Source organism: Pipistrellus hanaki, assembly GCF_964339955.1.
Source record: "Pipistrellus hanaki genome assembly, chromosome: 10".
Lineage (NCBI taxonomy): Eukaryota > Metazoa > Chordata > Mammalia > Chiroptera > Vespertilionidae > Pipistrellus > Pipistrellus hanaki.
The window spans coordinates 18138450-18154297 of record NC_140512.1 but is presented as its reverse complement, the minus strand read 5'-3'; the positions used below and the strand labels follow the sequence as shown (position 1 = coordinate 18154297).

Here is a 15848-nt window from a genome sequence, read left to right as displayed (position 1 = left end):
AGTCTCAAGTCGATTAAAAAAAAAAAAAATTTTTTTTCTTTTCTTTTTTTTTTTTTTTTTTTTTTTTTTTTTACCTAATCATCAGACTTTGAAAAAGCACGCAGAATGAGGGTTGGGAAATTCTTGAGAGACCAAGCACTCACTTGGCATTCTCTTTACTGGATGGAGATTTTTCTTGCTAGTTTTCTTTTTTTTAAGCTGCAAATGGGAAAATTCCTAGGCTCATATGTAAACAGTGTACCAGTTAATATTTCACTTCTCTTGGGGAAAGGGAAAAATCCTAACATTCATTCAGCCACGAACCTTTGCCAGTGCGTTGGTGCATTATGTCATCTAGCCATGCGAAGCAGATGTCACGGGCATTTTACAGATAACAAGGCCAAGTGGAGGGCCAGTCACTAAGAAACTCATCAAGGGCAAATAACAAGTGCCAATCAGGAGTGGAATCAAGGTGTTCCTGACTCTAAAGACCTCTTTTCATTAGACCATAATTCTTTCCATGGCATAATGGCATAAATGATATTAACTTTAAAACAATGAAATCCATACTCTTGATAACATTATTTTAAGAGTATGTGTTTCTGTGCAAGAATGATATAGATTTGATCAAGATCTGTTAAATAACTAATGTATTTTAAAATGAAATAAAAATTTGAGGAAATCTGTCTGATATAAAACAAAAAAAGAGGATGTACAGGAGAAATAAAAAGAAAACTACGGAGGATTGATCCTGGAGATCCATAGAATAATTAGTAGTTGGTTTTGAATGGAAAGATGGGAAGAAATTTTCAAAGAAATATAGAAGAAAATTCCCTAGAAGTTAAGGAAACAGACTTTTACACCTAAAGGGCCCACCAGCCATCAAGTACGATGAATAAATAACCACACATCATGGTAAAACTTCAGAACACTGGTGCCAAAGAAATTATCTTTCTCAAGTTATTTCTACAGAAATAAAGGTTTCTCCACAGCAATCCTAAAAACAAGGTCACAGAGGTAATGCTTTCAAACTCTGAGAGAAAACTGCTTCCAAATAAAATTTCTATACCCACACTATCAGTTAAGACTGAGAATAACCATGGCCAGGTGGCTCAGCTGGATGGAGCATCATCCCGTACTCCAAAAGGTTTCGGGTTAGACTCGCATTCAGGACATATACCTAGGTTATGGGTTCAACCCCTGTTGGGGCACAGATAGGAAGCAACCAATCAATGTTTCTCTCTCACATTGATGCTTTTCTCTGTCTTTCTCTGCCTCTCTCTGTCTCTCCCCTCCCTACCCCACCCCCTTTTTCAAATCAATTTTTTTAAAAAAAGCAATATACACTCAGGTGAGGATTTTAAAAAGAGTAAAAATAAAGACATTTCAGACAAGCAACGCATCAAAAATTGACTTCCCAAGTACCTTTTTCTCAGTAAGAATGTACTCCACCAAAATGAGAATACATCCCAGAAAGAGGAACAAGTGGGATGCAGGAAACAGCCAACGCTGAAGCGGCTGAGGAGCCAAGATGATGGTGAAGGCAGACCCCAGAACGCAGCTGGCAGGGAGCCTGGAGATACAGCTCAGTGCTGAGAGCCCGCCCGAGGGGCTCCCTCAAGAAAACCGCATTGAGAAGAAGGGAAATGATCAGTCAGAAAGTTAAGCAGATGAAAAAAAAAAAAGTATAATGAAACCCAGGGCGGGGAAGTGTACATGGCCATAGTACACTATTCAGTTAGTTCATCCCTGAAAAATATTGACATATTCACAACAACATATATGTATTTGCTGCTGTTGTTAATCCTCACTCAATTTTTTCTACTGATTATTTTAGAGTGAAAGGGAAGGGGAGGGAGGGAGAGGGGCAAAGAGAAAGAGAAAGAGAAAGAGAAAGAGAAAGAGAAAGAGAAAGAGAAAGAGAAAGAGAAAGAGAAAGAGAAAGAGAAAGAGAAACAGAAAGAGAAACAGAAAGAGGAAGAGAAACAGAAAGAGAAACAGAAAGAGAAAGAGGTGGGGAGGATCATATATGTGAGAGAGACACATCGATTGGCTGCCTCCCCCACATGCCCTGACCTGGGCCAGGATTGAACCTGCAACCCAGGGATGTGCCCTTAACTAGGAATTGAACCCATGAACCTTTAGTGTGCAAACCAATGCTACAATATCACCACTGAATAACACCAGCCAGGGCGACATAATCACAATATAAACAGTAAAGGTATAGTTCAAATATAACCATGGAAAAGAGATGGGGAAGGAGAGAGAGTTAAGCACAACAGAAAATGTGAAGGACCACAGAACGAAAAATACTGCACATTTCCACATATTAGAGATATTAAAAACAGTCAGATTCATGGAACCAGAGTGATGGTTGCCAGGGCCTGGAGGGAGAGGGAAGTGGGGCTGCTATCAATGAGCACGAAGTCTCAGTTAAGCAAAATGAAGCTCCAGAGACGACTGTACAGAACTGTGCCTACAGTCAACTGCAAGGGGCACTTAAAAATTCAAGCTAGACCTCATGTCAAGTGTTCTTACCACAACAAAGTTAAAATAAATCTAAAGGCAAACTCCAGAGGAAAGGGTTGACAGTTGTTGACTCTGGGGATAGTGATGGAGAAGCAGGGACTGGTTAGGAGACTGGTATTTGTCTAATAAGCCTTTCAGTACTACAACTTTTTAGAAACTGAACCCATGTATTTATTCTCTTCATAAAAATAAAAAGCACCTGTTCACATATTATGGGATAAATAGAAAATAACTGGTATGTTTCATTTTCCCAATGGGCACCCTATTCTTCATTATCATAACAGCCAAAGATTATATTTTCAAAGTACTTCCATGTGTCAGGTGAACAAAGAACAACTGCAGTGACCTACACGGTCTTATCCAACTTTATAGACAAAATAAGAAAAGGAGCTCCTTGAGGGACTGACAGAAACAAGGTCCCACACCGGATAAACCTTGGGCTGGAGTCTGGTTTCCGCAATCCAACCCTGGTGTCCCACTTTCCAACCCGCCCTGCGGTGCAGCCTCGCTTCTGTGCCTCTCACGCTCCGGCGGACAGTCCCCCGCTCACTGCCATGGCAGTAACGGGTGAGGACAGCCTCCTGCGCCTCACGAACCTCAGGCGGTGCCTGTCTCCTCCCTCTCTGAGGTTCTCTGACTGTCTCTTTCCCCCTGACTGCGGGTGACCATAACAATCGGGCAAGTCACTGAGCCACCGGCAACCACTCCCAGCAGTGACAGCGTCTAAACAATGCCAGGCCTGTGCCCTGCACAATGCTCTAAAGACCCCAAAAAGCCAAATGTCAGGAAGTGTCCAAGGACAGAAATTTATTAACACAGACACAAAAGGAGACATATGTAAAACTTTAAACAATTAAAAAAAAACTAAATAAAAAAAATATGTATACAGATTTCACAGAAAAAAATTATTCTGATATAATACTTTTGATTTTTTTAAAAAAAAGAAAATAATGTATGTCCCATTCAACATGTAAAACTTGTCCAAAACTATTGTCTTTGAAAATGATTTGTAATCTGTAGACTTAATAACTGGGAGATGCCGTGATATGTGAGTCCCACTTTCTGAGGTATGGGGGTCCTTCCTTCTCCAAATAGATCTGATCTTCAAAGTTAAAAAAACACATGCTGTTCTCTGAGATTGCAACTAAATTGTGCAGCTCTGCTAGTGACCCCTTTTCTTTGTATTTAGACCTGTTCTATTAGTTATTTTATACTTTAATCATATTTCTTCCAAAACACTTTCATATTTATATATCTATTGCATAATATATAGTAATTATAACCTGGCACAGATCATAAAATCCCCCTGAAAACTCAAGCACCCATCTGGCATCATACACAGATAATACAACATTACTGAATGATTACAGGCTGTACTTTACAAACCCGTGACTATTTTTAATTACCAATATGTACTCCTTAATCCCTTCACCTTTTTCACCCAGTCCCCACACACTCCTTCCATCTGGCAACCATCAGTTTGTTCTCTGCATCTAAGAGTCTATTTCTATAAAAACAATAATTTGAAGTTGTATTTTATTAAACTCTAGCCTCCCAATGCCTAACAAAAACAACTCCCAGAGATGAGATTAAATTCTAAACTGACCTAATAATCTGAAGCAGGTGTTCTTTACATGGATCTTAATATGTTTTGTTTTGTTTTTCCAGAAAATGTCTGACTCTATCAGATTTAGGAGTTGGTAAAAATTAATAATTTTGGCAATTTAAAGGGATTAAACATGGAATTAGTTACAGTTATCTATGAAAATAACAACATGCATTTGACCTGGTTCTAGGCTTTTATTGGAACAAAATACAGGTAAGAGATAAGAAATAAAATATAAATTGGAATAGGGCAAAAGTGTCTTCTTTCTCCTTTTACACGATGCCTATTTAAGTGGTACAGATTGAGACCTACTTTCACATTTTCTTTAAAAAGAAAATCTTCTGACTTAAAAACAAACAAAAACTTACACTTCATTAAAGAATGTAACTCTCCCCCGGCCGGCATGGCTCAGTGGTTGAGCGTTGACCTATGAACCAGGAGGTCACAGTTTGATTCCCAGGTGGGACATATTCGGGCTTGACCCCCAGTTTGGGATGTGCCGGAGGCAGCCAATCGATTATTCTCTCTCATCATTGATGTTTCTATCTCTCTAGCCCTCTCCCTTCCTCTCTGAAATCAATAAAAATATTTTTAAAATGTAATTCCCACCTCCATCACCCTTCCTTCTCTGCTTTATTCTTCCTCAGAATCTAATCACTTTTAATATTCCACAGAATTTACTCACTTGTCTACTGTCTCTCCCGTCCACTGAACCTCAGGTCCAAAGCAGCCAAGGGTGTGTTTCTGCTTTGTTCATTGCTCTACTTCTCGAACCTAGAGATTTCTTTAGTTATTGAACACTGGCTCAATACATACTCACTAAATGAATGAATGAGTAAATGAGTTAATGGACTGACTTGAAAGGATCCAAAAACTCCCTAAAGTTATAGTAAAAGGCAATGTGATTATGTGGATGTGTATATTTCTCTAAGAAGAGGATCCACAGCTTTCATCAGATTTTCAAAAGGGGCCAGTATCTGGACAGGTGTCCCAGCCAGAAGCACTCAGAGTATATATACGGCCACCTGCTTGGCTAAGTAGATAAAATACTTCTAAATGACAGTGGTGCTTTCTGGTGGAGCTGATGTGCTTGAAAGCAAGAGTGAGACTCGAAGAAACCCTGAGGGCCATGTGGAGATTGACAAGGAGACTGATTAGATATGTTAGGAAACTAAATTTGTCTTCTATGGGGATCAATTATATGGGGCACTGTACTCGTGGAATATAGCCAGGATATTCCGGTACCAATCAGAGAATGTGAGCTCTTCTTGGCTTACATTCTCATAACGTAATACGGCGGGGTTAATGAGAGAAGAGCTATTCCCTCTCATTACTGGAAGGAGGGAGCTGGACACCGGAGCTAGTGAGGAGAGAAAAGGATGAATGACCTGAGAATATGCGGAGAGGCCATTCCTCCCTCCTCCGGTCTCCTTTCCGGGGAAAAGTTAAGGAATTGGGCATTTTCTCACATGTTCTTACATAAAAGGGAGAAGAAAGCTTCCCTTGAATTATGGGCAAAGGTCTAATAGCCCTGTGCAAAGCCATCGCTGGTAAAAGGCCACAGCTGTGTCAGCACCGTGTCATCACAGGCCAGTGCTGTGGAGGGAGGGGCCAAGAGGCAGCCGTCTGAGACCACAAGAAAAGCCCGGACAGAACACTGCATTGGCGTGCCTGGAGCAGCAGGGGGAATCCAAGGGGTGATTTCAGACATTTCCTTCTCCCCAGAACCACTGAGTGAACTGACCACGAAGCTATAAAGTAATTTAATTGCTTCAGAGAACACATGAGCAGTACTGTTGTTTTTTATATCTTTCAACTGCTCTCCAAAAATAAAGTTGTTTGAGAAAGCTTAAACACACACACACACACACACACCACAAAAAGGCTAAGGACCACTGGCCTGGCGAGTTCTCAGATTCGATACAGTTTCTAGAGTCTCCAAATTATTAGACTGCAGGTATGTCCATCTGTCTTCAAGGGGCCACTCCCTTCCTCTCTGAAATGAAATCAAACTAAATACATCATTGCTATTTCTGTATGTTTGCAAGCTATGGCTCAAAAACAGGAAAAATTTACCCCAATACGCAGCCTACCCATCTTGGCCTCCTGCCCTAACCCTTCACAGCTAACTCCATGCTTCTTATTTCTCTTCATATGGGGTTCTCCAGAAAAAGATTTTTCTTGTTCCTCCCATCCTCAAAGTTGAAACACAGAACAAGGTTTTATCTATTAATGTCCTAATTCATTCTTAAAAAGTGCTGGTAAGATATTCACGTTAATCTATTCTGTCTACTAGGATTAATACTGTGAATCTTAGCATCAAGATGACAATGTCAGTTTTTTATTCCATATCCTTTAAAGAAAAGTAGACACACATAGCCAGATAAAATACTTACCACCACCACACCCCTCCTCCTCCCACTGCCCCTCCGGCCTCTCCCCACTTCAGATCAGGCCTTCAGGCTCCCCCCTCTTTCAACCCATCCCCCACTCCCAACGTCAAGTTCTTTATCTCTCAACTCCTCATAAAGCCTGCGGTTGATGGAAGAGTGGCCAGGGGAGATAGGACTTAGGAGAGGGAAAGGAATCTAAGAAAGGAGAAAAGAGAAAAAGGTGCTACTGTAATTGGGAGCCACCCACCCCTGCCAAAGTATATAATCTGACTCAGCTAATAAACCTTATGCCAAATGTTAGTAAGTTTTAAGTCTAAGTAACACCAGCAGGCCAATCATTTATTGCCAATTTTTAAAGATCTGAAAAGGTTATCTGAAGGTTTCTTTGATAGCTTCAGCAGCTTTACCCAAGGATGAGAAGCCAAGAGCTCTTGGGCCACCCCCTAACCCTCCTAAGACACATTCCCAACACACGTCAGGTTATTCCTTTCTGGAGCACATCATGCACTTCCTCACCTCTGTGACCTTCTCCATGCCACCTAGAAAACCACTGCCAAAATACTTTTTCTCTCTCTAGGCCCATGTCAAGTATCACTTCCTCCGTGAAGCCATTTCCCACCCCACCAGTGAGAATTGTTTCCTTTCTTGTACCTCTAAAGTACTCTGCTCCTACCTCTAGTTGCCACTAGATCAGTGCTAAACTAGTTATTCATATAGGTACTCAACTGTTAAAATTGGAGGGCACCTTTTTTACTTTAACTCCCCAGAACCTAGCCCTCTGCTCTATCACATAAAAGGGGCTCAACTAAGTGTTATAATACAATTCACAGCAAAGCTACATTATGTATACGTGTGTGTGTGTGTGTGTGTGTGTGTGTGTGTATAGCGAGTAAATATACAGCACGCGAAAGGGCCAAACGCTACCTCTTTGGAACTCGGAATGCTGCTGTGATCCTTTTCCATTATCAGCCATCTGAGAATACTTGGGATAGAGATACTTTTCCATGTTGGCCAAGGATTAACAAATCTCCCATCCTTCCCTCTCTCTGATTTCGTTACATCTTCCTCTAATCTGTAATCCAGTTTGAAACTCTTCCTGGAAAACCTGGAAGAAGTACTTCCTCCAGAATCCCGTGCAGAATTTTGGCGTTTTCTGACTACTTCTTTAGGATATTGGCTGCTTGCCATCAGGGACTGGTTGCTTTCATTTTCATCCATGTCCTTTGGAGAACTAAAAAAGAGGAGGAAAAATACTGAGTTTAATATAAAGGCATTACAACATATTACACAGTGTATTTCTTAGCCAATAAAAATTTCCTCGAACTTATAAAAATATCATGTCCTATTAACTCAAAAATTTTCTTCTTGTAAAATGCAAGTTTAGAATCCAGTATTACTGCATGCTAAATAGAAAAGATGTTTACCAATTCCTGCCAAACCTTTTAAAAATCCTTATCAACAGTAATAAAAAACAATCTAGTCCACCAGCCAGCATTCAAACATGAAATTTTCCATTTTGATGACCTTGTAGAATAAATTAAAGCACCTTCATGAATCTGTAATATTTTCATACCTGAACTTTAAAAATATTATTGTTAAGAGCTTAGAAAGGAATACCTTAGTTCCTTGAGGATACCTCAGTAATTCAAGTGATTTACATAAGACCCACTAGGCCTAGTCGTTTTTACTTTGAAGATCATCTGTTTCCATGCCCCTTGAAAAGTACAATGAGTCCAAAACACAAGAAAGGAGAAAAACAACATATTCAGAGGCATCTTAATAAAGTAGTTAAGAAGCCGGGACCGGTTTGGCTCAATGGATAGAGCGTCGGCTTGGGGACTGAAGGGTCCCGGGTTCGATTCCGTCAAGGGCATGTACCTTGGTTGCGGGCATATCCCCAGTAGGGGGTGTGCAAGAGGCAGCTGATCGATGACTCTCTCATTGATGTTTCTAACTCTCTATCTCTCTCCCTTCCTCTCTGTATAAAATCAATAAAAATATAAAAAATAAATAAATAAATAAAGTAGTTAAGAAGTGAACAGTACAAATTTGAATTAACTCAGATTTAGAACTGCAAAGTCTGTGTGTAGTCTAGGTACATTTCCTGATCTCTCATGTATAAAATGGAGATAATAACACTTCCTACTTGAGGGGTTTATTGAGAGGATTTGAAAAGCTAATGCATGTAAAATACTTAGAAATGTGTATACAACAAATGTAACACACATGTATGCACATGATAACAACTGCTGTTGCTGACCTTGTTATTACTGCTGCCACCACCACATCTTAAGGCAAGGCACTGAAATCCTTGATTTTTGAATTATATACTCCAAACACAAAATGATAAATAATGTACTAAGGATATGCATTCATCTGCCATGAATTACATTTCTTTCCTATTTCCCAAATATTTGCTTTCTTTCTAGTTTAAATACAATGCATACACTTAATATACTATAATCCTAAGGAAATAAGCACAATAACGAAAAGCCAAATGTTATTTTTATGACTTCAGTAGTGTTCAAATAGAAATATTATCCAGGAGAGAAAGGAAAAGAACAAACCCTAGGATGAAAACATTCACTGAACCAAACTTTTTTTTTTTTTCTTTCCTCAAACTGTTAGGAGTAAATAGTCTACAGTCTAGAAAATAATCAGTGTTCAGAAAAGAAACCAGAGCTGACAAAAACACTCGCTGCTGCTCAGCTTTCTCTGTTTGTGGGAGAACCTAGAAGCTAAGAGAGTCTAATAAGCTTTATATCTTGTGCAAATAACTCAACCTTTCTAGCCCTCAATTTTCTCACCTGTTAAATCCCTACTTACCTCGTAGGGGTTTCAGACGATTAAATGACCAGATGTTAATTCTTTTTCCCCCTTTCCCAGCTAACTGGCCATTCATCTAAATTCTTTAAATTCTATTAGGAAACAAAGGGTCTGGCTGAGTTATGCCCATTCTTCTCACATAATTTCTCCACCCGGATTATTAAATTCAGGCCAGGCCTTTCCAAAAGGCAGAAACAAAGACCACCGTCCATTTGAACCCCACTTCTTTAACAGAGGTAACACACAAGTTTAGAGACTGAGTAATTCCCAAGGTAATATGTCTAAAAGATGGGAGAGCAGTTTGTGAGATGCGTGCATAAGTCTGCATATATACACAGGTATTCATATACAGGATGCCTCCAAAAAACGTCCACACACTAACAACTGACAGCTCAACTTTCAAAATGAAATGTATTTTAATAAACACTGTCTATATAATACACATGTAATTCTACCAACTATAGAATAAATTTTGAGAAAGGAGAAAAGGGTACTTGGAATTAAACACACACACACACACACACACACACACACACACACATCAAAATAGGGCTTTTAGACAGCATCCACTTGTCTAATGCAGCTGGGACATAAGAAGCAGGAAAGGCTTGTGAGAGTCGAGATGGTAAAGGTGTGAAGGATCATTAGACAGTGGGACCGGACTGAGACATTAAGAGGCTTGGCTACACTGTAGGCAATGGAGAAAACTGAAGGCATGTGTTTAGAGGGAAGGGATGGAGGGAGGGGAAGAGAGAGAAAGAAAGAGATAGAAAGAAAGGGGCAAGAAAGAGAAACATTGATAAGTTGCCTGCCATACACACTGACCAGGGATTGAATCTGCAACTTTTGGATGCTGCTGCAGTGCACTGAGCCACACCAGCCTGGGAACTCTAATTTTTATTGTATGTAGTAGGCAGAGCAAGGACCATGAGCTAGATACTAACGGTCACCAGGGAAGAAAGCCCTGAGTGACTAGCAACAGACAACTGTAGTGTGCGACCTCATCCCCAGGGTGACCTTTCCTCCCCTAGCACAGGCATCACTAGTCATGTGGTTTGGAGCCCCTGACTTCATATCGCTGGTCATTTGCTAGTCATTCGTTTCAACCCATGGACTTTTCCTCCCTAGAGATAACATCTAGGCCTCAGTGTCAGCTCCAGGCCCAGAAAAGCAGCAAAAACAGACAGGTGACGCCATGGCTGACCTCCGGACCAGGTGCACTGACTACTGACCCCTGCCCTGGCACCCATCAGTGGCGATCAGGACCCTGGAAGGACACACCTGGAAAGCTGCTGAATACTCTATTGCAATCTTCCCCCTGGGACCACCCCTAAGAACCCCACCCTTAACCCCTTAAGGTGTGGACCCAGCATGCTCCCTCCTGGGAGCACACCCACGCCTTCCCTCCTCCTCCCTCTCCCCATCTTCCAAAGCGCCTCCCTGTTGTCTTCCTCACTTCTAAGCTCCCAGGGCCCTTCCTTTGCCTCTCTATAACGTTGTTTCCTAAGCCCATTTCTTCTACAAATTACTACTTCTTCCTCTGTGATTTTCTAAATGAGTATTCTCCTAAGTTTTCAGTCTTGACTCTAAATTCTTTTTTATCCCCAACTTAAGTACCAACATTGCTGAACCCAGTTCCGGTAGGACCCCACCAGCCAGACACACTTGGTGCCGTTCTCGCCAATGCCAATATATCCATAAGATAAATGTTAGCTGAACGTACTGTGGTAATCACTTCACAATACAGGTAAACCAAACCGTCATGCTGTCCATCTTAAACTTATACAGTGATGTTCATTATTTCTCCATAAAACTAGTGGGAGGGAGAATGCCAAGATGCAGTAAATCATAAAAGCACATCAAAAATGGATATAATTAAAATCTCACTGCCAAGAAAAGAAGCACAAAGGATTTAAAACATTTGAAAATAAGTACTTCTCAACTTGACACCCCTGTCATCCTTTCTAACTCTTTGTTTCCTTGTCTGGTGCCCATTCCTGGGTTACTGGACAAAATGTACATAATCTTTAACCCAGTGTGTGGCGCACACACAGCCTCCATGATTGCAAGCCAATGTTCTATTATGTTCTAAACACTGTTTAGTAAGGTTAGTGGGATGCATATTCCATTTTGAAATTTCTACGTTAAGAGCAATGGCATGAACAAACTAAAAATGGAATAAACTCTGGAATGTGTTCTTATATTTGAGTAAGAGAAGCCCTGGTCTTACTAGAACTCACACAACTCTTACAACCAAAAGGAAACCACAATTCCCCACAGGAACCTATACAACCCCACAGGTCCTGGCAGCCTCACCAGTTCCCCTGGATTCATCAGGAGGTCTTCATAAATCTTGATAGTGTCCTGTTCTGAAAATAATAATCTCCTCCTCTTACTGCCCCCACAGAGAGCAAAAATGTGCAAACTCAGGATACTAACAGCAGCCATATCTACAACCAGCACTGTCCCCAGAGCTTGAGCCCGTTACCAAGATTTTTTGAATCAAAGGAAAAATTCCCTACAACAGGAACAGGCAAAATAGGCAAGCAAGGTCAGTTCTCGCTAAATGCCACCTAAAACAGCGGACGCCAACCTTTTGGACCTCAGGACCACCATGGTCCACGGACCAAAGGTTGACAAGCAAAGGTGATTGCTGCTCCTCATTTGTGTTTTACATCTCCTACTCAAGTGATTTGACTCTTCAGTCATCAAAACAGATTGTCAAGGAAGGATCTGATCTCCAGTACGACTGATACAGACCAACTGGGACTCCTCCCTAGAGGACAGCTGGGTGCTAAGCTTTAAACCTGTGATTCTCAATGCTGGCTGCACATCAGAATTACAGATGCTCCTGGACTTACAATAGGATTATGTCCAAACTAGAGGCCTGGTACACAAAGTTCGTGCATGGGACGGGTCTCCTCACCCCAGCTGCATCCTCTCCAATTCAGGACCCCTCGGGGGCTGTCTGACTGACTGCTGATTTAGGCCCGATCCCGAGGAACAAGCCTAAACTGGCCAGTCGGACATCCCTCTCCCAATCCAGGACTGCTGGCTCCTAACTGCTCACCTACCTGCCTTATCGCCCCCTAACCGCTCCCCTGCCGGCCTGGTCACCCCAACTGACCCCTGCTGGCCTAGTCACCACCAATGGCCCCACCACCACCCTGGTTGCCCCTTATTGTCCCCCCTGCCATCCTGGTCACTGCCTCCCCCTGCCAGCCTGGTCACCCTCAGCTGGCCTTCTCTGCTGGCCTGGTCACCCCTAACTGCCCCCCTGCTGGCCTGGTCACCCCCAACTGCCCCCCTGCCAGCCAGGTTACCAACTGCTCCCCCCTGCCAGCCTGGTTACCCCACAGAGCCTGCTGTTCAGTTGCTTGGTCACCCCTCACTAACCCCCCTGCTGGCCTGCTTGCCCCACGCAGTCTGCTGGTCAGTCGTGCATCTAGTTGTTTCAGTCGTGACAGCCCCTGGCTTTTTATATATTGTAGATGAAAATATCCTAAGTCAAAAAAGCTTGGTGTTTATTTTGACTACTTTATCCCTATCAATAGAAGAGATTACAAAAAAGTGTCTAAAGGTATTTATTGTACAATATGTTAGTGTTCCTTAATCTGAGAGAGACTCCAAATTAGATAAACAAAAAATTGCTGCCTTCAAGGGAAAAGATAGATTATTCTAAGTAGCAAGTACAAACAGTTGTTTTTCAATCATGCTTTTGAATGTATGCTCATCCATCTATAAGCCAGCATAACCAATGGTACTGTGTGCCTCCATCACCAATGGTACTGACCATTGCAGACCAAGGCTTGCTGATCCATACCACGCTATCTTGGCTACACAAGTACCCCTTTCTAAGAAGCATATACAGTATATTCTGTCAAAGGCCAGGACTGCTGTGCTAAGGGACCTTGAATAAAATACTGAAATCTCCCAGGCCCTCAGTTTCCTGTTTTCTTCATCTGTGGAATGGGGTTAACAATCTTACATATTGTATGCTTATAAAATCAAAACTAAAAATAAATACAGTTAAAAATACACAAAAGAACTTTGTAAATTATAAAGTTATAACACCTCACTTAGCCAGCTGAATTGGCAAAAGACTGAATCTCTGATATAACAAATCTATTCCCCATATATAATGTCACAAAAACTCTTAATAAAAATACTTATAATCCCCAATAGTTATTACATTAAAAAGAGAAGTCATGCAAAGCACTATAAATTATAGATAGGTAGGATGCTTTAGGATTACAGCAGTTAGAACAGTGTACTACTAGAACCTCAAGCTGGAAATCCCATAGGTGATTCTTTTAATGCCAACTTTATACAGGCCCTTACATCCCTCCAGGACAAAGGCTTGTTAACCATTAACTAGGTGCAAGTGCAAGTTCATTTCCCCAACACGTCAATGAAAACACTTTTTACTTGGATGCATTTCCTCCTAAAATGCCCAGAGCAACACAGCCCTCCAGCTACAGCCATCTATTCTAATTGACCTAAAAAGAGTGAAATGAAATGAAACACACACACACACACACACACACACACACACACACCATTATCCACAGCTATCTACCACCACAAAGAAAAAGCAGAATGAAACAACAAAATTAAATGCAAATAGCACTTTTCTGAACACAGGAAAAAAATGTTCTTAAAAATCCCCTCAGTTTCCTAAACTCACAGATGCTTAAAAGCAACAAAAATACCCTTTTCAAGCAGGAGGATGACTGCGTCAAATAAAGCACGACCCAAACCCTTTGATGGAATGCTTATATTAAAATATCCTTCACCCATTTATAACTGGACCAATTTTAAAATTAAATTGTGCAGTACAGTATCTGTACAATATAATTTGGAATTGTCAGAGAAACTAAGGATATGAGAAATACACTAAATATTTTTGTCTCTTGGAGACTTACCAAAATTCCTGCAGCAGGAATGCCTGCAAATGTAATGGAAAATAAAATCTTTGAAAACTGTGACTATATTTTAATTTGTTTAAAACAGTTTTAACTGAAGTCAATCTCTCTCTTAAATTCTTACTTTAAACAAGTACACCTGCCCTATCTTTTCTCAAATAGACATAATATTTTCTTGCAACAAAACCAGACGACTGTGGGATACGGGTAATCTTTTCTTTTTTTAAAGATTATATAACTTCTTTCTAAAAGACGTCGATGTCCGAGGCGCAATCAAAACAGAGGCGACTGCAAACGGAAATGGAACTGCTAGCTATCCATTTTTAACAGCAACAACAAATATATATATATATATATATATATATATATATATATATATATATATATATATATAATATTATTCTTACTTTTCAGAGAGCTATTATGTCAGAAATCACTTTCTCAATAAATGAATCAAATAGCAAACGCTTTCTCAATAAATGAATCAAATAACAAACGCTTCACGTTAAGCTAAAGTAAGCCAGGTGAGTCCTATGATAACATATACAGAACCTGCAGAAGAGGCAAGTACATGAACTAAATGAGGTTTTAAAACTTATCTCATTCCCTTGATACATATTTCCCAGGTTCAACTGAGGGGCGATGCATCAGACTCCGGAGCTTATGGACGCGAATTGATCTCAAGGACCAGAACCCTAGCGAGCTCTATGCCAGGAGGGGGGGGGGGGGGGGACGGGAGAGGGACACCCACCTGCACACCTGTCCTGAAAAGCCTGCCAAAATGCCCAAATGTAACCCACAAACACATCCCTTCGTGTTCAGCACACACTCAAGACTCTACGACTGTCCCAGGCGCACAACCCTCAGGCCAGCGCCGGCTCCCACCGCCCGCCCCGCCGCGCCCCATTCCCCGGCCCTTCCTTTCCGTTCCTCGGTTCCCTTCCAGGGTGGAAGGGGAGAAACCCGTGGGAACGGATTTTCACAAGATAAATGCTTCCGAGGAAGCAGAATCAGGCAGCTCTCCGAGAAACCCATTCATTTACGTACAACCACGAGACGATTCGCCCACGAGCGTTCGGTGCGGCTGAGGATGCAACCTATGATTTGCAGAGGAGATGGGATCGCATCCCAGAGACGGCGTCTTTCCCAGGGGAGAAAATAATAATAATAAAAAATAATAAAAAATAATAAGAATCAATGCGGCTCTTCACCTAGGCAGCTCGGGATGCGGGCTCCGCAGGTCGCGAGGTGCGGAAATGCACGGCGAGCCGGCGGCTCAGGAGTGCGGCATCCCCGCTAGGAGGCAGGGCTCGGACCCAACCCCGCCCTCCCCTCCGCCCCTGCCCCCCCTCCCCCCCCCGCCCGCGCCACAGGCCGGTCCCACCCGGAAGCCGGGACACAGCGGAGCGGAAGTCACCGCGCGAGACCCCGGGGGGCGCAGGCGCGGAGCGGCCGCGGGCTCACCGAGCGCCGGGCGGGCCAGCGGGACGCGGCCCCGGCGGCTCCTCCGGCCGCAGCCACAGCGCTCCGGCGCCGAGGGAGTGGCCGCGGCGGCAGGTGCCCGGGTGCCTCCGCCCCGGGCTCCGTCGC

At 42.2% G+C, this 15848-nt stretch overlaps 1 protein-coding gene across 4 annotated transcripts in view; it reads right to left on the bottom strand.

Moving 5' to 3' along the window:
• The window catches only part of NAPEPLD (N-acyl phosphatidylethanolamine phospholipase D), a 37349-nt gene extending 21731 nt beyond the window's left edge, over positions 1–15618 (bottom strand). Inside the window, exons 1-3 of one of the 4 annotated variants that reach the window (XM_084897859.1) lie at positions 15470–15554; positions 14259–14281; positions 7432–7738 (exon numbers count right to left, since the gene is read on the bottom strand). In XM_084897859.1, the coding sequence (XP_084753985.1) occupies positions 7432–7725 (294 nt within the window). In that variant the 5' untranslated portion in view covers positions 7726–7738; positions 14259–14281; positions 15470–15554. Of the gene's footprint in view, positions 1–7431; positions 7739–14258; positions 14282–15305 lie in introns of all 4 variants that reach the window. The other 3 variants (XM_084897860.1, XM_084897857.1, XM_084897858.1) reach the window with 3 other exon arrangements.
• Between the last annotated feature and the right edge of the window lie 230 nt (positions 15619–15848).